Raw genomic sequence first — 23,881 nt, forward strand, 5'->3', positions numbered from 1 at the left:
AACTTAGCACGCAAATTAGTTAAATCACAGAGGAAATGTGGCTAGCTGTATGTGAAGTCTGTTGCACTGAAGTTCATTAAGAAAATATTTCAATATTTATTTGTGTGTATATACTCACCTCAAAATAGTCTCAGATTCCATCAAGTGTCTAGATTCTTTTCTGGACTCCTTCTAAGTATATCCTAGACTAATGTATGTTTACAACAGGTCCTAAGAACATGTGAATTTTGGAAAGGTACAGAAATAGCTATCAGACTTGGCAGATACCGTTCATCAAACATTGCAGATGCCAGGTCAAGCTCTGCATGAAGACCTCTTCAAAAGTTCACATCCTTGTGTGCCTCAGCATGCATCTTTGTGTAATTAGTTTCTCAAGCAACAACTCTAAGACAGCAGTCTTATAGGAGGAGAGAGAATTTGAAGAGCAGGAAGAAATTCCCATTGGGATGATGTCATCAGGCCATGATTATATTATGTCAGTTTCATCCCATATGACTGTAGATGGTATTTACCCCAGCAATAGAGTACAGCCTCCTGATGTGATAAATACCAGATTTTCTAAGATGGGGAGGATAGTGCCATCACTTCTAATGATTCCCACTAGAAAGCATAGGAAAACTATCTAGAGATCATAAGGACTCCGAAGACCCTGCAGCAGACCCAGCCAATCATAAGGCTCTGATGATCCCAGCTGAGTTGCCTGATCATCAAAGGCTTTTTTTTTTCTTTTAAAGGCAAAAAAAATGCTTTTAAAAGAAAACAAAAGCCTCTGACGATCAGGCAACTCAGCTGGGATCATCAGAGCCTTTTAAAAGCATTTTTTTACAATCTCTTCAGCTGAAGAGGTTGTAGAAAAAATGCTTTTAAAAGTAAAAAAAAAGTTCATCACGCCCACCCAGTCACATTACCCCACACCAAGCCACGCCCACAGAACTGGTAGTAACAAATTTTATATTTCACCACTGCCCTGGACCATAGTATGCCAGGCCCCCTTGTACTCCATTGTCTCCTGGAGTTTGTCCAAACCTACTCCCACCGATTCAATAACACTATCTAACCATCTCATTCTCTGCCATCCCTTCTCCTTTTGCCTTCCATCTTTCCCAACATCAGGATTTTTTTCAAGGAGTCCTCTCTTCTCACTTGGTGGCCAAACTATTTGAGTTTCATCTTCATGATCCATCCTTCAAAAGAACAGTCAAGGTCCATTCTCTTTAGACTTGACTGATTTGATCTCCTTGCAGTCCAGCTGACCAAAATACTTCTTCTCATTTAATCAGTCCCCCTTCTCTTGCCTTTCATTGACCACTTTGGGGGTTGGTGTACCTCATGCTAGCCTGATTTCTCATTTTGTGTAGCCCCACTTTGTCAGCTCAAACCTGCTATCAGAACAAAGGGATTGGTGGTTATTGGTTGATTGATTGACTGATTCGATACGATTTCTACCATTTTCACTTACATGTCTGGTGTTCAGAGGAGAGATTTTATACATTGCCCAATGCAGTTTACAAATAGGGAACATAGTTGGCCCTTATATGCTCAATCTGCAACTACTCATATTGATTGAGCAACGAGCACAATCTCATGTACACATTATTTACTGCTGGGTGTTCTTTGTCATGCCTTGATGGGGAAGGACACAGTTATTCACCTATGGCTAGCGATTCACCAAACGTACGTAATGAATTCACGTTCCCCCACTCCTGTACACATACGTGAGCATGCATGTTTATGTACATGTAAAATATGTATTTCACTGAGGGATAAACAAACATTCTACGTTTTCCTGGGAAAACCTTACACTTCACAAATTTGATAGAAGCTCTTCCCTGAATTGCAGCCAACACTGTCTGAAGCCAGAGATGGATCCTGTTACCTTTTGGGTTACTTCCAAATGGAGGCTTTTCTACTGCTATCGTTACCCTTCTCCTCTTAGCAAATATTTTATGGAAAGGAAAAAGATAGGAGAAGTGATGGGAAAACAAGGCGGGTTTAAAAATGGGGCCCAGTAATTTCTGGAGGGCCCCCTCTCTCCCGAATGGGGCAGGACTATTTCTTGATCAAAGCAACCAGCTAAAACTGCTCTGGCTGCAACGGAGAGCTGAAAAGTGTTTTTGCCCATGTCAACAAAGCTTTGTATGATTGCTGAGTTGTTCTATTATTATTTGGGAGATTTAACTCCACCGCCCCCGGAATCAAAAACTGGATGCTTCAATAGTTGCCTGTCTGTTCTCTAGGAAATGACAGAACAAACATCAGATCCAGTCAGGGGGAGATGGCCATTTTGGCTGATCTGTCCTGGAGCTCTTGAAATAAGGACCCATCTCTTAATCCATCTTACTCGGCCCGAGATTAACCTAGATTAAGGCGACCTCCCAGTCAGTCCTGCCCCTTGACCCTGCCATGCTTAAGAGAACCCAGCAGCCATAAATGATGGGAGGGGGCGCTTGCCCCTCCCAGAGGCCTCCTTCTAATCTCCAACACTTAAGAACAGTTTGAAACACCCATGTATGAATTTTATTATCTCTCCCTTCCCCAAATGTAGTGGGTTTGTAAATCCCCATTCATCGCCTAATTGGGAAGCTTTGCAGTGTAGCTTGCCCGGAGGAGCGGAGGAGTGTAAGGATTGGATATTCGGCAGCAGTGGGGCAGGGGGTGGGAGGAGGAGGGGGATGAGATGCCAAGGCATTTCCCATTCTGATCGGGGCAGTTGAGGGCTCCACTCCATCCCCACAGCGGGGGCCTTTCTTTTCTTTTTCCCCACCAGCTTTGAGCAGGCCTGTTTCAGATTGGCCTTTTTATGTTTGATCTAAAGAAAAGTTGTTGGCCAATTCCATCTTTTCATCACTCTTCTGCCAAGCCTAGATCCAAGCGGCTTGTCAGATGCTCATTAACTCCCCTTTTGGCTCTTTGCAGTGTGTCTCCTAAGCTCATTGTGCCAAGAACTCGCGCTTCTTTCTCTCCCTTTCTCTGCTCCATCAGGGAGACAAATTACTTTCCAAAAAGGGGATCGCCAGGGATGGTTTAATGAGAATTTCTCCAGGGCTGGCTGTGGAAAGCGATGTAGTTAACATTCGGTGGACTTAATTGGACTTTTCTCTTCTGCCTCCTTCAAAAAAACTCTGAAGCTATCCTGTTAATCTCTCATTTGTAATCAATTGTGTTGACTCAACAAAAGTCTAGGTCGTCCTTTCTTCCTGTCCCAGACAATCCTTTGTTGCCTCTAAATGCCTCATTCTTGAGTGCTCCTGGTCTTGTAGATGGGCTCAGTTGTTGACAGTTCATTATTGCGCTTTTGTCCATTTAATCTCCCTTGCTGTGTTTTGCATGTGCATGCCTTAATGAGCTCTGTTGGCAATTAACATGTTTCTAGCAGCAAACCCGGTTGCTCAGACATTTGGAGAGTGAAGTGCAGGAAAAGGGCAACCGCACGCTGCCTTGAAGGTTCCCTGCTTCCCAGCCCAGCATCTCCTCTGGACTCCCTTAGGATGCACCTGGGATGAGCCTTCCTCCCACCCAGGCACGCACGCAGCCTCCCTCCCCTCCCCTCCCGCACCCCACCTACTTGTCCCTTGCTCCTGCCGCAAAGGAAAGAGAGACGAGAACATTTGGCGGGTTGGGAGGGGAGGCTTGGAAGTCTCAGCCAGGCAAATGGATATTACACCCAAAGGGATTTTATTTATTATTTTAGGATTCCAACCCTCTCCCCTCCCCCCCCCTTTTTTTTTTTTTTAAAAATCCACACGCCTGCAAATGCTGGCAAGTTTTAAGTGTCATTCTTTACATAAAGGAACCTCTAACCCGCCCCCCCCCCAGGCACTAGGCCTGTTCAAGCTGTTCATGTTCATGACTACGGCTTTGGAAGAGAATTTCCCCTCCCCCTCCTTCTCCTTATTTTTTTTTGGGGGGGGGGAATTACATTATTTGAAGCTTGCTGGCAAGATTGCTGAAGTGTGAGCAGTCATGGACAGAAGAAACATCTTGAGAGGGAAAAGATAATTGGAGCCTTTTGTGCGTATGTGCCTGTGTGTGTCTGTGTCTTCGTGTAACAGAATTGCTATCCCCCTTGATTTGAGCATTATTATTTTTTTAATATTTACGAGTTGCACTGGAGGAGATAATGAATCGAGGGAAGAACCCAGGTTGTCATCATCGGGGAAAGGCTGAGAAGCAAGACCTGGATCACAAAATGTCACCCTAGTGTCCATGGAGAAGAACATGTTGCGTGCTGTGTCCCACGTCTCTGGTCCTCCCCCACTCTCCATCCTGGTAGGGGTGTCGCCCAAGGAGGGGTTCAAAAATCCAAGATGGTAACCACCGTCATGTAATCAAAGTCCTGCCCTTTTTTTTTTATTGCACAAAGAAAAGGATATGCTTTGGCTACTGTTTTCACTTTTTCGACCCTCTCCCAATGCAGACACATCCTGAATATATGAACCCGACTGATAAAAGACTACCTGCTTGTTTCTCCCTCTAGCTGAGGGAGTTGTGTCCTTTCATAAAAATGTGTAGAATATTGGTTGTGTTGTTTTAGACTTCTATCTTTTTTTAATGGTGAGGAGGATAGAAAGTGCTGGTTAAACTACTCACCATACATCACACCATTTGGTTCTATTCGAAGCAACAGCGTGGGATCTGCAATCAAATTTGGTCCCAGTTAGAAATTCAGCTATTCCCCTTTTCCTAGGGTTCGGATATGCAGCCCTGTGTCATTGGGAGAGGTTGTACTTGGAACAACAAGTCTGGGTATGCCATGTTGAAATCCAGAGAGGGTTCCAAATGTAGCAATTACAAAGTGTGTGCCTCCCACTGAGATTCTTCCAGTTCACATGGGGGGGGGAGGATCCAAAAAATAAAATAAAAAAGAGGTATCATTTTTCAGTGCATGTATTGAGGCAACAATCCACAACATTCTCAGGATCAGAAACTAATCTCAACATTCTGGAGAATCCCAGGATGAGGAATGCTGGTCCAGCCAGAGTAATGTAAGTGCTGCAACTCAGGAGCACACATACGCAACTGCAATAAACTACAGTAGCACTGAGTTCAGATGTTGCTTTGCTGAATTCCCAGCCTATCTCAATTGACTTTAAGGTCATTTACTTGCAGGATCAACTATCTGTGAGAGTTTCTGTCCATCCCACCAGATCCCAACTGGTTTAAGTGTATTGTAGGCATCACTAGCTTTGAAGACTTGGCTTTTCTGTGTGATGCCGGGGCAGGGGCAGGAAGTTAGGGGAGTCTAATATAGATGTGATTGAGTTTGGTTACTATTATACTTTTAATTCTGTTGGGTGGATTTTCTTGGTTTCTTCTATTGTTGTTGCTGATTTGTAGAAATTTTATTACATTCTTCTTGTTCATTGCCATGAGCTGCCCAGAATTCCTATGTAAGATGGGGAAGTCATGCTAACATTTCTAAACAAATAATAATATATATATATTTTTTTTGTGTTTTTTTGTTACATTTATACCCGCCCTTCTCCGAAGACTCAGGGCGGCTTACAATGTATAGGGCAATAGTCTCATTCTATTTGTATATATTTACAAAGTCAACTTATTGCCCCAACAATCTGGGTCCTCATTTTACCTACCTTATAAAGGATGGAAGGCTGAGTCAACCTTCTGTATGGTGACGCTTATATTGCAAAAACTTTTCCCAAACAATTTGCAGTTATGTTCCTTGCGTGCAAATTTGTTTTGAATAGCACTAATGGGCGTATTTTGTTACATTGCTTGTTATATGCAGCTCTAGAAGATATTATATATACAAGCATGCTAAGTTACATGTTATATTAATACAAGGGCTTGGAGAGTAATATATATATATTTTTTTTTGTGTTTTTTTTTTTGTTTACATTTATACCCCGCCCTTCTCCGAAGACTCAGGGCGGCTTACAATGTATAGGGCAATAGTCTCATTCTATTTGTATATATTTACAAAGTCAACTTATTGCCCCCCCAACAATCTGGGTCCTCATTTTACCTACCTTATAAAGGATGGAAGGCTGAGTCAACCTTGGGCCGGGCTCGAACCTGCAGTAATTGCAGGCTTTGTGTTCTTAATAACAGGCCTTACCAGGCAGAGCTAAACCGGCCCATGTTGAAATCTTTGTATAGAATAATGTTCAATAATAATAAGTGAGCAGGTGAAAATATTGTAAGATCTTTGAATTTAAACTGATAAAATCTTGGCTCATAACACACCAGGTGTAACTGTGGCTGAGAAGAAGAAAGTGTGAATAACTGATGTGGCAATACCAGGCAATAGTAGCAAAGAGGACAAAGAATTAGGGAAGATCACAAAAGTATCAAATTCTGAAAATCAAAACTGAAAGATTATGGCATAAACCAGGCGTGGTAGTCCCAGCGGTTATCTGCACACTGCATGCCATACCAAAAATTCCTGGACGGCACTTAGAAAATATGTGCATTGACAAAATTTCCATCTGTCAATTACAAAAGTCCACACAACTTGGATCTGCACATATACCCTGCCTGCCGATACATCAAGGCATCCTAGATTCTTGGGAAGAACTTGATGCAAATAAAGGCCAAAACCAATTAAAGAACTGGCAGCTGTGATTTCATATTTTTATCTATATAATAATAATGCAAATCCAGTCTAAACATCTGACTTGTCTGTGCGACCAACTATAATAACCCATCGTATTTTGTTCACTACTTTGAGTAAACCTGGTTCATTTATAACAGTCAACAGTCATTTATAAATTTAAATGAAAACTGCACACAATTCAAAACTACACTGGTGTAGCGCATAGAAAAGTACATCTTAAGCGTAACCTTCTGTTCATTGTTGATTTGATCATAACCTTGAGTTATTTTTAAAAATAATAAAGGCGGGATACAAATAAAATAAATAAATAAAGTAACAACAACATTAAATATTTCCTTTGTCTGTAGTGTTCAGGGTGATCTATGGCTAACCATTCTATGTATGGGTTAGCACAACACACTTCAATTAGTTACTGAATTAACCAATTTTCTGCTTTTCACAAGGCATGAAAAGATAAACTAAGCAAATGGGCTGCATATGTACATTAAGCCACAATAAACAAGCCAAAGAACAACCTAATAAAAGTTGTGTGAGAGTAGCTGCTGGGTCTTTCACAAGTGAAGTGGGTTGTGAATTCAGCCTTTGTATGCCTTTTTTTTCTCCCCAATCTATTTTAAAGGGCCCGTTGTCTGTATAAAGGAGACAATTTGCATACATGTAGGGGAAAATATGTGAAACAGCACAGGCAGTGAAAAAAGAAAAGAACTGCAAAAATAGCAACCTGTAACTAATAATATTCGTTAAGTAAGAGAGTGTTTACAGCCACTCCTTCACTTATAACTTAAATGCCTATTCCTGAAGGTTCTGGATAATGATGATCTGTGTACTCCAGTTCCATTTTTCTTTGAATGCCCAATACTGTTAACTTTACACCACTACAGTGTAGGTTTATGGATAGTTATTTAGGAATAAATCACTCATGTACAATTTTGGGACATTTTGTTGATGTTCCTTCAGTTGCTTCTGATTCTTGGTGATCCCGTGAACAATAGTTCTGCAGGTTTTGCCTATCAATAATTGTTTCTTGAGATCCTTTTTAGATTCCCCTTGTGTTGTCAATGATCCCATCTAATCATCTTGTGTTCAGTTGGTTTCTTTTTCAATTACTCTTGGTTTTTCAGGGTCCCCTTCCTGACTTTTGCTGTTACATTTTGTGCCCACAGTCCCTAAGCCTTAGCTTCATTCATAATGCTTTCAGCGAGGAGTCTAGTTTTACTTTCTTTAGTACCTAAGAACTTCTCCTGTTTGCAGTCCAAGATAAAACCTCAGAAACCCAGAGTTTTCTTTATAGACCAGGAGCCCTTCCCTAATACTATATAGGTTGCCCCACAGATAGGCACCATTGTGAATGAAAAGGACTTATTTCAGCATAAGCATGTAAGGTTTCATCTTCCTCAATGATGTTATCTTTCCAATTTTCTATAGATTTTAAGCTGAGATCTGTGGAGCTGAAGAGGTAGAAGATCTGACTCATATATTATTTGATTGCTGTTTGTATAAGGAGGCGAGAGATAAGTACCTTGAGCCATATATTAAATGTATGGCCCAGTGGGAGGCCCATATTAAAACAACATACCTCATGTGTGGCCCGAATCTGAAAATGACATTTAATGCAGCACAATGTCTGATTAAAATGGTCCGACTGAGATTGGCCTATGTGGGCCTGATTGGGGTAGATTGCAAGGGTGATACAGAAATATTACTTTATGTCTAATTTTATTCTATTTCACGTATTTATATATTAAAGTATTGTATTTTACCTCATAATGATTGTATTTTACCCTACTCTCATTTTAAATTGTTTGTTTAAAATGTTATTGGTAATATGTGTTTGAACTTGTACATTAATATGACCGATAGGCCTCTGAGTCCTTTTCCATATATATATATATATATATATATATATATATATATATATATATATATATATATATATATATATATATATATATATATATATATATATCTAGGAAGACACTTAGGTCTAAATCACTTACCGTATATACTCAAATATAAGCCGATCCGAGTATAAGCCGAGGTCCCCAATTTTACCCCAAAAACTGGGGTAAACTGGGGACTCGAGTATAAGCCGAGGGTGGGAAATGAGGCACCTACCGTCTAAACCTCCTCCTCGGCCGAGAAGGCTGGCTCCGCCATCAGCCTGGGACAATATGTAAATGAATGTAGATTTCCATTGGAGAAAATTGGAAATAGTTACCTCTGCATCACGCTACTATTAGCCATTTGCTAAATGTGACCTTATGGAGTGATTCAGAAAACAAAAGGGATGGAATGGATTATCCCTGTTTACTTTGGCTTCTGTCTGTGCACTGTGGCCTATGATGTACTATTGACATACACAGCATCTCGTTCATCTGGATTTCTTAAGGTCCAATTATTTGAGATAAGATGTAGTCAAGCCAGAAGGAACTGGAAGACTTTTGAAAGCAACAGGAAGGGCATAATAAACAAGACAATCTAAGGTGATGCATTAATATTATCTTCTAGGCTTCCTTAAAACCTCACTCGCAGAATTCCAAACCTACCCAATCTCAAATGGACCAAGAAGAAGAAAACTTCCATTGATGCAACTCAGCCTAAAATAGCATAAAATGTTTCTTCAGTTGGCCAGGAGATTGCTTATGTTCCTGACAATGGAGAGCTGGACAACTAGACCAGAGATCAAATTTGGTAAAAGGCAGTTTTGTTTCTTCAATGTAAAGCATTTGGGCATTTCAATGGAGAAATCTATAGGAAGAACATAAAAGGAATAACCTAAGAATCAGATGAAGTCCTCATTTTGATTTACAAAGTAGATTTTTGGAACTGGGAGTCCAATTCCAGTTTTGGGAACATATGATGGATGCACTCCTAGAATGGGAGTGGCTAGGGAAGACTTCCTTGCTCATAAAATGATTGGTCAAGTGAGTATAGATAGTCACATCCCTCTGCTGGGATGATCTCAACCATTCTAATGGGGTTTAGAAACAGGGACGAGCATTGCTAGAAATCTGTCTTTTTGTTTTTTGGATGCCAGTTTTCTACTTAATTTTTAAATTAATATTCAATATTCAATATTCTAGATAAATCAGCTGGAATACCAGCCTAAGAGTAAAATGACAGCGTCTGAGGATAGATTAAGAAAATATTTAAAAATATCTAGTTTTGCATGGCTTTTGATCCCCTTGGCCAAGTTTGCACATTTTGGGATTGGCTCTACCCAAGCTTTCAACTCTGTTATCTCCATTCCAGACTCCAACCAGTGTCAACTATGGACCAGATGCAGAAGAAAAGAAACCCTGCCCATCCCTAGCTTAGAAGAATATCTAAGAGGATGTCTAAGCCGTTTTGGAGATGTCTCCTCTATGTGAAATTCTATTGTGCTCACACTAGTCTATGCATGATTAAAACGGCCCATTGTTTTCCCAGTTGTTGCTCAGTGTGATGAGATAGGCATTTTTGCCTGATCTGTCCTATTATGATTGAAGTGTTGGCATTCAGTTTGAGTTCCTGCAATTATAGCCCCATGTGAAATATCACCTTACCAGGTGTAACGGAGACAAGGACCTGGTGTTAAAAAAATACAGAATGAATTATCCTTTTTTCAGACTTTCACGAGGCAGAAAATGCTGTAGCAGCACCTCTTGGAAGTCTAAAAGGTTTCCCAATGGAAGCTTCCAAATCGCCAGCCAACTTTCCAGATGCAATACCCTGGCTTTATTGCACTGAATGGGAATTTTGCCACCAAGCTAAGCTTGTTGTTCTGATAAAAATCCATATTTTTATACCGAGGACTGCCTAGAAACTGGCATTTTATCCCTTAAAATAATCCGGGGGATCATGAGAGTTCCTTCTACAGAGTGAAAAATACTCACAGGAAGATGTTTTCTAAAAGTATTTCGCACATAAAAATATTTCCAGATATGTATACGCACTTATCGATATATATAATGCACCGACTAACACATTTGCTGGGGAAAGTTTTACTGCACGATCAAAGTCTTTCAAAATTTAAAGGTAAATGTCGAGCTGTCAAACTTGGACTGCTGCATCTTTTTAAAAATAGCTGTGTAACAGCACTGATCGTTCTTTTTCAGAAGGCTACCCTGGTATGGCCCCAACCTAATAGGAACTGTGAAAGTTGCCTTTGTACAGAACAGGTGGTGAGGTGTGCCTGGCTCTCCACATGTTGTCCAACTAAGGGTATATTGCAAAAACCTAGATAACCACTAGAGGGTATCAATGAAACAAAGAACATCCCAACTAACTGCTGCCATCTGCTGGTCATCTGGGGATTTGTAACCCAGATACAGTAGCTAACCCTACTGTAGGTAAAGGACAATTCTTAGCAGCCCAGCCAGTTTTATTAAGGATGAAGAATATCTACCATTCACTATCATTAAGATGGTCACGGGGACTTTGTTCCAATATAAAAAACTGAACATCCTCCAGGAATCAAAAATTTATAGAAGCTATACTTCAAGATGAACTAGCTGAAAACTTCTCAATAAGTATTTTGCCTGATAGTGTAATTTCCAATCTTTCTGGATGAGTACAGTGTGTGTGTGTGAGAGAGAGAGAGGGGCTCTTTCTCTATTTAAAATTAGCACCTTTGGGAAGATATAGTAACCTGTATTTTGGTTATGACTAATAAGAAGTTATTGATTCTTATGATACCATCTGCTGTAAGGAACAGTTGGAGAAGAGCTCTCTGTACACTGAGAAAGAACAAGTCCCATTAAATCAAATACAACTTACTTTAGAGTAAATATATTCATAATAGCAAGAGAGCTAATAAAACCAATATTTTGGGTGGCTATATCCTTCAACACAATTCCAAAAGCATAATCTATCAAATAAAACGTGAGTGGGTTTTTTTTTCTTTTGGGAAACAAAAGAAAGTCCTCTTTCTCATTTACTTGAAGGGCAGGTAGAGTAACAAGGGAATACCAGAGATTTGAACCCATAGAAGGAATGAGTCTCAAGATTCTAAAGCCATTCTTATGAAGAGATCAAAGGATGCTTTGAACAGGTTAATGTTTCTCTTTCCAGAAGTTAATGTCTCTTATCCAACCAGGGTCACTTTGGATGGTGAGGGAGGCATCATATAAATCAAATCAACAGATTCCATCAATAAATGGACCCTTCTCATGCTGGACATAATCTCATGCTATAGAGCACTGCACACCAGAACAACTAGACACAAAAACAGTTTCCCCCCTTCCCCCAAACACCATCACACTGCTTAACAACTAATTCCCTCAACAGTGTCAAACTATTCACTAAGTCTGCATGACTATTACTATTAGTCTTCTCATCATTCCTATCACCCATCTCCTCCCACTTATGACTGCATGGCTGTAACTTTGTTGGTTGTATCCTTATGATTTATATTTATATTGATTGTTTCATGATTGCTTATTTGTACCCTATGACTGTCATTAAGTGTAGTACCTTATGATTCTTGATGAATGTGTCTTGTCTTTTTAAGTACACTGAGAGCATATGCACCAAAGACAAATTCCTTGTGTGTCCAATCACACTTGGCCAATAAAGAATCCTTCTCTTCTCTTCTCTTCTCTTCTCTTCTCTTCTCTTCTAATATTATCATTAAGAAGTATGTGATGCATTGTGCCTAGTGTTTTCTCTTTCTGCTCTTCTTCTTGTGGCAGTCTGTTTTATTTGACTGCAGCTGATGGCATCACAGATTATTAAAGTATCTCTCAAATGTATCCACGTTGACCACTTGATCAAGAAGCAGATGTAGAATAGTTGACCAGGTAAGGAATGCCATCATTATATGCTGCCCCAAACTATTTTGAACTGACTTTTCAAAAACTGATCATTGAAGAACAGGGCAAACATCTGGAGGAAAAAAAGGACACCTTGTAGCTCTTTGAAAGTTAGACTCCACGTTTTTGATGGATAGAATGGTAGGGTCCATCAAGTGGAGCCAGAGGCAAAGATAGCATCCCAGAAGCAAAGCAATGGAACCTTATGAACCAGACAGGGATGCCCACTCTACTCCATACATATTTTTCTTTGGGTTATTTCCGGATTTTAACCATGCCATTTAGCTCTAAATCGGCCATTCTTCAACATTTTCAAGATGTAGAGTCCTGCTGATTTTTCTGTTCCACCCTTAATATATCATTGTTGCTAATATTATTTTTTTCTATACGTTCAGAGCTCAGTTGCCCATTGCTACATCAAACCCAGTTTCTAGCAAGATCACATAAAATATGGAAAATATATTATGGAATATATGGAAGCAAAATTTAAAGGCTCCTGAGTACAGGGAACACCCTCAACACAGCAAACCCAATTTAAAGTTTTATTTACGTTTTCTAACTTCAAATTTATTTATTCATTAAATTTAAAGGCCACCCATTTCATGGGTGACCCTCTGCTTGATTTTCTTGTCTCTCCCAAGAAAAGCATGCAAAAAGCAAATGTTTAAGGAGGGAAATCTTAATTTTGCTTTCTTGACCAGACTGAATACTGATCAGTCGTCTACTATTATGCAAACCATCAAAATGAGCAAATTATCCATCCATCCATCCATCCATCCATCCCTAAACTGGAAATATTGACATCCACTTGGATATTTGATTCAGGGCAACATCAGTGCGTGGAAGCATGCAAAGTCATTCCCACCATTGTAAATACAACTCGGAAAGTTACACTGCACACAAAGCAGTTTACTTAGCTGGAGTATATACCTAGCTAGCAAACAAACAGTAGAGATGCCTCTTCCTTTCACGACCAGTGGGGTGGGGGTAGGGGGTGAAACCAGGAAGAATTTGGAAGAAGCAGTGATTTACTTCATTCTCTGGTGGCATTGAAGAGCTGCCCCCCCCCGAGTTCTGAAAATTTTGATTGCCTATAAATGATGGTAGCCAATACATGAGAATCACTGAAGCAGTCAGGGCAGGAGCTTAAATGGACTCCAGAGGATGGTAGAGGACAGGAAGGCCTGGAGGAACGTTGTCCATGGGGTCGTGATGGGTAGGACATGCCTTCGCAACTAACAACAAAACAACAACAACACATGAGAAATGAGTGAGAAATGAAGGCATGAAGAGAAGAGGCCGCTGGGAAGATTTCATGGTGGAAATGAGGCAGTGGTGAAATCCAATTATTTTTACTACAGGTTCTGTGGGCATGGTTTGGTGGGCATGGTGTGGTTTGGTGGGCGTGGCAGGGGAAGGATACTGCAAAATCCCCATTCCCTCCCCAGTCCAGGGGAAGGATATTGCAAAATCTCCATTCCCACCTGACTCTGGGGCCAGTCAGAAGTGGTATTTGCGGTTATCCGAACTGCTAAAATTTTCCGCTACTGGTTCTCCAGAACCTGTCAGAACCTGCTGGATTTCACCCCTGAAATGAGATATTTATGGGAACTTCAAGCAGTTGTAAAAGAACAATAGTTAAGAAAGAGCAGGAGGAGAAAACAATGTTGCAGGACCTGAAGCTTTGCCCATAGGTGTTTTTTTTTTAAATCTCGAAATCAAGAACATAAATCAAAGGCCTGGAAAGGAAGGAAGAGACGGAAATAAAGATAGACAGAGATGCTTCCACTTACCCAGGTGGGCATTTTCGTTCAAAACCGGTGGGTTTTCCTTTCTCTCTAATCAAACTTTTGTTTAGGGTTGGATGTGGTTTTTGGGAGGGCTTGGTCGTCCTCCGTGTTCCTTTTTTCAGTTGTGCTAACTGACAAGTTAGTTGTGCTAACTTGGACTTTTGTCTGTCTGGCTAGTTTTGCATCCAGAGGCCTGGCAGCTGAACAGACTTGCGCAAACTTACTTTGTGACTTAACACAGAGCCGCCAAAGGAAAGAGCCGGAGCGAAAGCGGCCTCTTGCCGGCTTCTATAGCTCGGAAGCGTTCTCGGTTCGCTTCTTAGCATTTAAACACTCCATGAAAGCAGAGGGAAGCCGAAGAGTCCCAAGGACTTTGTCCCCAGACAACCAAGGTGTCCGGCTTATTAATTCCCGCTTTCCTTGGCCGCTGGGCAGGAGCGACGGGAACTGCGTGGGCGCCGCTGCCTGATCTTGTGGGCGGAATAAACATCCGCGTATTAGGAGGCTAGAAAGCAGACAAGCATCGTCTTTTTCCCCCTTAATCCAACCCCTTGATTTTTTTCCCCTAATGAACATTTCTGGAGCCTGCTGTGGATGATTACATGATTAATATAATAGGTTTGGAGGGTCTGTGTTTCCCCTCTTAATTTGGGTCATTACTCGGAAAGCAAGCATGAGATCGTTTCCTTGGCGTCCGGGGATTAGAAAAAGGACGGCAAGCGAGGATGGTGATGATGGTGATGATGATGATAACCATCACCACATTCGGGGAAACCACTTTTTAGGGAGGAGGGGAAAGAAGTTAATTGAGGGAGACCAGAAGGTGGCATATTATAGCTTCTAATTTCGAGATGAATATCCACTTTAAAGAATAATCGTCTCCCGTCGCTTCCCTCCTCTCTCTCTCTCTCCCCCACCTCTCCAGGTCTCTTCCCTCCCCAACCACGGATGGAAAGATGCCACCGAGCTGAGAGCTGTTTCTTTGCTAACCCGGCAACGAGAAAAACAAAAACAAAAACACAGTCCTCCCCGCAACCCACCCACTTACCCACCCAGGAAGGAAGTTGTGGTGGGTGTTGGTGGCAGACGCCTGGGGGAGGGAGGGAGGGAGGGAGGGGGGGAAGAGCCCCAATTTTGCCTTCGCAGGTTGCCGTCGGTGATCTACTGGAAGCCAGAATGTTGGACTTCCTCTGCCACTGGAACAAATAAATGCGTAATTCAGTCGGGCCATTCAGATTTCTCCCAGTTAAGAAGGGGAATAAGACAAGCCTGGAAGGAATGCGAAATTTCTCTCTTAATCTTTCTCTCTGCCGATGTGCCTCCCCATGCCAAAAGGTTGGTGGCTCGGAATCGCTAACGGAGGGAGGGGGGAGTGTGTGGTCTGGCCGCCTTTGGGATGCCCCCCTCTCCCGCCCTGCCCTGCCCTGCCCTGCCCTGGCTACTATGTGCTGGTGCTGCCCGAGGCAAGGAGAGAGGCCCGACCCAACCAGGCGTTTTTGAGAGGCGAGAGCAAAGCGTTCCTTTGGTTCCTCGTTTCTCTCCAGCCTCTCTCCCTCTCGGTTCACCAATTCCCCTCTCCCCCACTTCTTCGGCTTCTTTTAAGATGCGATCCGAAAGCGGCCCATTTACAATAGAACAGCCGGGAAGTGTGTGTGTGTGTGTGTGTGTAGGGGGAATCATTGGAGCAAGGGCTAAAGAAGACCCCCCCCCCCTCCAAAGACACCGATGGAGATGGGGAGGGAGGAGGCTACCTCTAGTCCTACCCTCTGCTGAGAAAACCCCCCCAGGCCCGGTCGCCCCGCTTTAGCCTTTTGCTCCGAATCGCTCTGGATTTACACACGAACTCGGAGTCACGCGACCGCTTCGGAAACTCCACTCCTGTTTAGCTGAGGCAGTTCTTGGGACAACAACTTATATTGAGAAGGGAAGGGGCGGCCGGGGGTGAGGAGAAAGGCCCGTACACACAAAAGGGAAGATTTTTCTTTTACAGGCCTGGGGGGGTCGGGATTCGGATTCTTCTGCTATTACAACTAACAGAAGAGAACCTACGTCGCTAAGGGTTATACTGTGGCTTCCATTAGAATAGAATAGAATAGAATAGAATAGAATAGAATAGAATAGAATAGAATAGAATAGAATTTTTATACTACAACCATTGCTACTAATAAATTGGACCAGAATTGTATTGTTTCTTTAAAAAAAACAAAAACCGTGGCTCTAGGAGGGGACCTGGAAATACCACTCACATTAAGCGATTTTTATTGCCTGGTAGATGATATATTCCTTAATTAATCGAGTGGACATTAAAATTTAAATTTACAGTCCTCTATATACATATTTGACCGGCCGATGCATTTTGTCTTTACAGTCCTGGAAACACTCCTGGAATCAGTAGCAGCAACAGAGTATTAAATTGTTTTTCCCCCCCCTTCCTTCCTTTTCGCAAGGATATGTATATACATACATATATACATATATGTCTGCACGTATGTGTGTATCCCCCTCTGCTAAAAAATTTTTTTGACACGCATACCAAAAACCCCCGTCCTTCTCTCGGGCTTTGTTTCTGGCCTTTCCCGGCCTCAGGGTCGCTCCAAGTCTTGGCTGGCGGAACAAGGCCTCCGCCGAGCGCGGATGCCGAGCTCGGGCACTTTTAGCTTGGTCCGCTCCTGGAGAGCTCTTTGGAGGAAGGCACGGCGGCGGCGGCCGCAGCGGCGGCGGCGGCGGGGTCGTGCAGCTTCCGCACGTGTTTCTTTAAATCAAAGTTCCTGCAGAAGCCTTTGCCGCAGGTGAGGCACGTGAATGGCTTCTTGTCGTTGTGCGTGTGCATGTGGAAGGTTAGATTGTAGATCTGGTGGAAGGCTTTGCTGCAGACGCTGCACTTGTACTGCTTCTCGCCGCTATGGGTCAGCTTGTGGTTTTTGTAGTTCCCTGCCAGGGGGGCAGCAGAAAGGGGGACGGGGAGAGGGAGAGGGAGAGAGAGGGAGAAGGGAGGGTCAGCCAAGGAGAGGCGAAGATTGCAAAGTCGGCCAATTCCTGAGAGATGTTTGACTTGGTTCTTGAGTTGGCCGGGTCTTAGCGCAAAACCCTGAACCAAGGAACTCGGCCACACCACAAAGCGAACCAGCAAAAGCCCAAGTTCAAACGAGCCAAGTTCAACCCTTCCCCCCAGTTATCTCAATAATGTCCGTGGATCTGTTGACTGAAGGGACCTGCTGCGGGTGCGGCGTCTGATGCCGCCGGCGGCGGCGGCGGCAGCAGCAGCAGCTTCCCTCCCCCCCACACCCGCCCCGCTTTCTTGGGCACGGTTTCCCCGGCCTTGTAGGCTACGGCCTCTTTTGCCCGGCTTCATTAGAAAGTGTCCTGCAAGGGACAGTCAAGAAGTTGTCAAACTCAATCTCTGTCAAGGCCACGCCGCGATGCCAACTAACGAATTAAAAAATTAGAGGCCGGGTCAGCGTCCTGACCCGGAGCAAATGGGAGAACCTGGATGGGGATCGGACGGAGTTGGGGGGAGTGGGGGAGGGGGAAGGGAGGACCGGGTGGCGACACCTCGAACTTAACCGAATTGTGTCGCTGAAAGGCACAGGAATTGCTAGCAAAGTCAGGGAGAAACCGTGCTGTGCTCTTTCAGAAGTTTATTTTCCCCAAACTCTTCTCGTTTAAGAGAGTTTGGGAAGGGCGAAAGAAAAACCAAAAGTACGCAAAAACCGTGGCGACCTTCTTTCCCGCGGCGCCCTTCGGGGGGGAAAAAAACGCTCTCTGTCGGTTCGCTTTCAGGCAAAGAATTCAATTCAGGTCCAGCACTTTCTCCTTTCCTGGATTAACTCCGGTGCGCGGAAACCCGGCCTTTCCTCTCCCACTGACATCAAAGGAGTTATTTTTCTTTCGAAGTGCTTTCATTCTGGCGGGATCGTACCCTAAGAGGACTGAATTTACTTTCCCAGTTTTAATGATAAGTGACAGGACTGAACTAGTCTTTCGTTGCAGCCCAGGGTATGCTCCCCTCCTTCCTCCCCACCCCCCGACATCCCCGGGACGTTCGAGGGGGTCACCTTCTGGTAACTTCAAAGTCCGCTCAATTCCGCCAATACATTTTGGAATGCCCGAAACCCCAAGATTCTATCCCGAACGTTCGCAATGTTCTATATTAAGAACGTTCCGACTTGAAAGCCGAAATTTTGATCAGAAGCTTAAAAATCGGTGGGGAATTCTTTTTCCCCAACCTTCTTCTTATTCTCCCCGCCTAACACTCGCAGATCTCCCGTTTGCAACTTTGGCGGTCTCCAAAAACGAATTTGTTGTTTTTTTTTATTTTCTTTCTCCCGTTAAGAAAAAATATAAGGCGCAGAAGCAAGCTGGCTTTCTTCTCGGAAAAAAAAAAGAATCTTAAATGGTTCTGAACGTTTTTCTTCCCACCCCTCCCTTGAGCTCTTCTGAGATTTAAACGAATAGAGAGACGCGCGCACAGAGGTCAAGAACATTGGCCGGATCCAAATACCTTTTTGATGAAATCCTTTGCCACAAAATTCACAGACGAACGGTTTGTAGCCGGCGTGGATCCTAATGTGAGTGTTTAGCGTGGAACTCCTATTGAAGGCTTTCCCGCATTGGTTACACTTGTGGGGCTTTTCCTGTGGGTGGAAAGGACAGTTAGCGGTTGCTCTTTAAAATGACTCGTGGCCGGGTTTTTTTGCTTTCGGAGACCACCGCCGAAAAAGCGTGGCGCTTAAACTCAAGTTTCCCTTCTTTTTTTCTTTTCTTTTTTTTAAAGGAAACGGAAATACACACCAATCGGGCGGGCATCTCTTTTTAAGACCCAGCATACCTGCGTGTGGATGATTTTATGCCTACAGAGCGTGCTGGCCTGGCGGAAACCTTTCCCACAAACTTTGCACACGAAGGGCCTGGCTCCGGTGTGAACAGGCATGTGCCGGGTTAGGTTATAATGGGCGTTGAACACCTACAAAGAAAGACAAGGCAGGGAACTGTTTTAGGCCGAAGTACGGAGCTCTCGCCATATTTAGCCTTTATAGCCGGCCGGCCAGCCGGCCCGAAGGGGGCTTAAAAGGCTGGATCTGGTGTTTCGTTTTAATGCCAACCCCCCCGACCATGCTCTCTCTTCCCCTTAACCTCGGGGCCGCCTCTCGCCCTTTGCAAAACGGAACCACGCGTGTTGTTGCGGAGTTGTTGGGTGCCAGTCTTAGGCGACCCAGCTATGAGTTATCTGGCCCGCCGAAGATTGCAAGGCGGCCAGGACGATCAGCCTGCGTGGGTTGTGTGTGCGTGAGTTCGAAACCCCGTTTTGCACAGGATGGCCTGGCAGTTCAATATAGGAGGCGTGCGCGGAGACACCCCCCCTTCAATCTTCAGTACAACCGCGTAATAATTAGGGAGCTATTGTGGGTCACTTAAGGAGTGATGGAGAAGCCTAAGGAAAGATGGCCCTATCTTCCCGGTAAAGCGCCCCGTACCTTGCCGCACACTTCGCAGGTGAAGTTTTTGGGTTTCCCGTCGGCCGAGGCGCCGCTTCCTGCGCCTGACCCCCCGCCCATCTTGGCGTGGTGGGCTTTTCCGCTGGGCCTCTCGACGGCCAGGCTGGAGTTCTCCTTCATCACCTGGTCTAGCTGACCCGGGAGGCGCTCTTTATGGGGGTACTGGGGGTTGGGGAACTTCTCCGGCGGGGCCAAAGCGGCCAACTTGGCATTTTCCAGCAGGAAGAGTTTCTGATGGGCAGATAGGGCGGCTGCAGCAGCCGCGGCGGCGGCGGCCGGGCTCGGAGAATGCAGAAGGCCGGAGGCAAAGAGTTGGCCCTGTAGGATCTCCGACGGGTGATAGGCGGAAGAGTCCAGGCAGTTGAAGTAGTAGAGGCTAGATCCGTTGGCCGGCAGGGCCAGAGTCTGGTGGATGACCTGGGGTTTGATCACCCGTCCGGCCCCCGGCAAGGCGGCTTGGCCCAGGGGCGGTGGAGGCGGGAGCTCCCCTTTGCAGCAAGCGCCGCAGTTGGTCTTGCAGAAGGCGCCCGTCGAACCTCCCAGCGCTGCGGCCCCGCAGTGCCGCAAGTTGCCTTTCCAGAGCTCCGAGTAGTTGAGCAGCGCCTTGGAGGGCATTTCGTAGGCCGGCAGTGGCTGGACCGGGATGACACCGGGCAGAGGCGAGCAGAGGCTTAGCAGCTTCTTGGCGGGAGATTCGCTCGGCCTGGCCTCGAAGGCGGCGGCGGCGGCGGCTTTGTGATGGGGCTCCGAGCCTTTGGCCATGATCCGCTCGATGGAGAAAGCCAGGCTCTTGGCCGGGTTGGCGGCTCCGGTCCGGATGCAGGCGGAAGGCATGACCGTCTCCAGCGAAGCCGACGAGGCCATCTCTACGTGGAGAGCGGGAAGGAAGGGGAAGGACGGCAAAGGTGGGGATCCGCAGCCGGAGGTCGCCCATAAAAAAAGGACAGCAAAAGAAGGACGAAGAACCGGGGAAAAGAAGAAAAAGAAGGAGGAGGAGGAGGAGGGGGGAAAAAAGCCGAGAAGTCAAGCTCAATTCGACTCGGTCCTTAGCTCAGTTTTGCAGACACATCCATTTTAATAAGCGCCTCTTTTCTTTCTTCCTTCCTTTCTCTCCCTCGCTCGTCCCCCCCCCCGCATCCCCTCCTCCCATTTACATTCAAATGAACCCGGCTGCGCGCAGGGAGGACCAGACCGCTGCTCATTCATTCAGCAGAACGCGCGCCAGAAAAAAAAGTCGCCGGCAAACTCCGCAAGCCTTTCCTTGCCCGGCCTGGGATATTGGCGGGGAGGGTGTGTGTGTGTAGAGATAGGCAGGGAGGCAAGGCTGCCCACCACCCCGCGACCTCTTTCGCTTCAGAGTGGTGGCGTGACCCCGAGAGGCGGTGGGGTGGAGGGGAAGAGGAGGTGGAGGAAGGGTGTTTGTGTGTGTGTATGAATCCGGCCTGGGGGTGAGTTACCTTTGCCCGACGCATCCGAGCCCCGCAGTTTAGCCGCCCGGTCAGACCTGGATAGCAAGCATCTTCCCGACCGTCTCTGGCATTTCAAGCTGACATCACATGAAGTCACTTCAAGCCGAGTGACACGGAATTTTGGCCACCGTGCAGGCAGGCGGGAAGCGAGAGGCAGGCAGAAAGCGGGCGAGGATTTCTTTTCTCAGCCAAACGTTCAGCCCAGGTCTGGACGGATGGGAGGGGTGAGCAGAATAAAGGAACTCCCCCCCTCCCTCCTTTCCAATTTAAGGCACACCCTGGATTTCTTCTGCGAGAGCCTTTCCAAAGGGAAGAAGGGGTGGGGGGGGTGGGGGAAGGGGAGGTGTGTGGGTTGGGGGGAGTGGAGAGCGACTTGCAAACGCCGAAGAGTCGTTTTGCATGTGGCAAATTAAGACGGAAAGTGCTATTCGCAAGTTGGGCGCCAAGCAAATCGCGCAGCGGAAAAATAAAAATAAATAAATAAATAAAATAAAAGCCTCCCAGGAGAGGCGAGCGGAGCTGTGTATTTTTTAACCAAAAATGAGAAAAGGAGAGGAGAGGAGAGGAACAAGGAGTTCGGGAGCTGAGTTCTGGCTCCTCGTTTCAATTGGGACAGTGCGTCTTTCAATCAGATCTTTTGCAACAAAAAAAAAAAGAAAGAAAGAAAGAAAAAAGAAAAAAAGGCGAAGGGAGGAGGAGGGAGAGAAGAAGTCGGCGGGAAAACCCAGTCTCAATTTAAGGACCGGGCCGGCCCGCCTCCCCGCTTTTGGAGAGCGCTTCGGCCGGGAGCAGCTCCTTTAATTAGATCCTGGAGGCGTAAATACGAATTAAACGCCGCTGAAGGTTGGCACTCAAAGTCTTGCCTTTCTATAGACCCAGCCACCTGCTTTTGCCAAAAGACGAACGGATCCAGTCAAACCAGCGAACAAACAAGGAAACAGTAAATAAACAAACACACGCCCCAGAACTTTCTCGAGTGAGGTGGGGGTTTTTCACTGGGACGGAGAAGTCCCCCTTTCCACAAAACGCAGGACTAAACTGTCACTGGCTCCTTCCCCCCTTCCTTCCTTTCTTTCTTGAGTTAATTTCTTTGTGTGCGTCGTTTGATATTTATTTCCGTTTTTTTAAAAAAATCGTAATGACCCGCCTGAGGTGTTTTTTTAAAAATTATTATTCTTTTCCTTTCTCAACCTGAAATAGGGAAATTTGCCGTTATCAAAAAAATGTGCGTGTGTGTGGGGGAAATCAGAGAAAGGAGGAAAAGGAGAGAATTAGAAACTTGAATAGGTTTGTGTATGCGGGGAAGGGGAGGTGTGAAGAAATGGTCCACGTTCCACCTAGCGGGCGGGCGGTAGCGGTGGCGGTGGGGGGATGGAAAGGCTGCCCCATTTTTTCGGGGGTTCAACCTCCCGCCCCGCGATTGGGAGCTGCTTCAAAACTCCTTCAATAGGCGAGACTCTAAAGCGCGGCGTGGCACCTGGTTTTCTCTTTCAACAATACCAGAGACGGATTATGGGGAGAGGGAGAGAGAGAGAAGGGAAGGAAGGTGGGGGGAGGAGAGAGGCTTCGGCAGTAGGCAAAGTAAGGCCTGAATACCGTCTACCCTCCTTGTAATATTTCCTTTTTTTTAAAAAAAAATTGTTTAAAAAAATTCCTTCCTTCGGAGGAATCCCACTTTTTGTAGCTTTAACAAAAGTTGGCCAAAGGGCCAGCGGGCCATCCGGATCGAGCGGCTGTTTCCCCGTCTCTCTCGCTTTCACCTGGGGAACAACACCACGAGCCCCCTGGAGTGGAGGCAGCGGCCACGACACCAACATCTGGGGATGGTGGGGGGGGAAGAGCAAGGGGTGGCCCTGCTATTTTCCCTCCTTTCCCCCCTCCCGTTTTTGTTCCCGGATCTTAAGACACCTTTCAAAAGGGCGGCGGATAGGATCTGCTTGAAGTTTGAAAAAGCCGAGGGACTTTTTTTAAGAGTTCCAGAAGAAATCGCTTCAGCAGGTTCGCTCCCTTCGCCCCCCCCCCCAGTGTTAAGAGGGGAGGAACAGCTGTCTGGTTCTCTTAGACTCCGACGGGGATATATAACATCAGCCTTCTCCTCCCCCCCCCAATTTGCGCTGCTAGTGCAAGTGAGCGTTTGATTGCTCTCTTTTTTAAAGCCACGTTTCTAGCCCTTATGGTTGAGGCTTGAAAGAGGCGGTCCTGCTTGCCCTAAAGCAAGCTGAGCGACTGTGTCGCTGTCTCGGGTTGGTTAGCCCTCGCACCGTCTTGAGTCTCGGGTTAGGCTAGCTGGTGTGCAGGAAATTCGGCGTTCACCTTCCGGATGAATGGCTTGGAGCGGGAGCTGCAGAATAAACCGCCGGAGGTTCTCTGAGATGGGCCTGACCTCTAACAGTGCGGTCGATAGGTCCCCCAGGTTCCTAAGTGAAAGGTCTCAGGATGCTGCTGCCCCCCTTAAAAAGTCACCTCTCAGCAGCCGCCCACTTGACCGAAAGATCTGGGGTGGGCAAGGCCTTCGGCTATTTTGCAATGGATCTCCAGTTGCTTTCTGAACACATCCACCCACCCACCCGATTTCTAGACAGAGCGGTGCTGAAGGTTGAGAAGATGGCCTTCGCCATTGATTAGTTAATGCAGACCACAATTCCCAAAATCCCCAGCCAATCGCTCAAAACGAATTGACTGCGTGCTATTGCCGTCCATTTCCATAAGAGGCCTGGCTGGAAGGATCCTGAGATCCAGCATGCAGGGGAGATGGTCT

The 23,881-nt window shown here is 45.4% G+C and overlaps 1 protein-coding gene and 1 long non-coding RNA gene across 2 annotated transcripts; one reads left to right on the forward strand and one right to left on the reverse strand.

Annotated features, from left to right (window-relative positions):
- Window positions 1-3,875: 3,875 nt before the first annotated feature.
- On the forward strand, window positions 3,876-12,073 carry LOC131191702 (uncharacterized). Its single transcript, XR_009153561.1, has 4 exons — window positions 3,876-4,269; window positions 8,003-8,033; window positions 9,086-9,268; window positions 9,830-12,073. It is a non-coding gene; the product is annotated as an uncharacterized LOC131191702 (long non-coding RNA).
- Window positions 12,074-16,812: 4,739 nt separating this feature from the next.
- On the reverse strand, window positions 16,813-20,518 carry FEZF2 (FEZ family zinc finger 2). The gene is made up of 4 exons (XM_058167806.1): window positions 19,634-20,518; window positions 18,988-19,122; window positions 18,661-18,793; window positions 16,813-17,090 (listed from the first exon to the last, which is right to left on the reverse strand). Exons 1-4 carry the CDS (start codon window positions 20,516-20,518, stop codon window positions 16,813-16,815), a joined length of 1,431 nt encoding a protein of 476 aa, XP_058023789.1.
- Window positions 20,519-23,881: the final 3,363 nt, after the last annotated feature.

Source organism: Ahaetulla prasina, chromosome 2, assembly GCF_028640845.1.
Source record: "Ahaetulla prasina isolate Xishuangbanna chromosome 2, ASM2864084v1, whole genome shotgun sequence".
Lineage (NCBI taxonomy): Eukaryota > Metazoa > Chordata > Lepidosauria > Squamata > Colubridae > Ahaetulla > Ahaetulla prasina.

Coding starts and splice junctions, on each gene's coding strand:
- FEZF2 (XM_058167806.1), bottom strand. CDS start 20,518: ATGGCCTCGTCGGCTTCGCTGGAGACGGTCATGCCTTCCGCCTGCATC. Junction 19,123..19,633: donor CCTGCGAAGTGTGCGGCAAG/GTACGGGGCGCT, acceptor CTTTCTTTGTAG/GTGTTCAACGCCCATTATAA. Junction 18,794..18,987: donor ATAAAATCATCCACACGCAG/GTATGCTGGGTC, acceptor TTCCACCCACAG/GAAAAGCCCCACAAGTGTAA.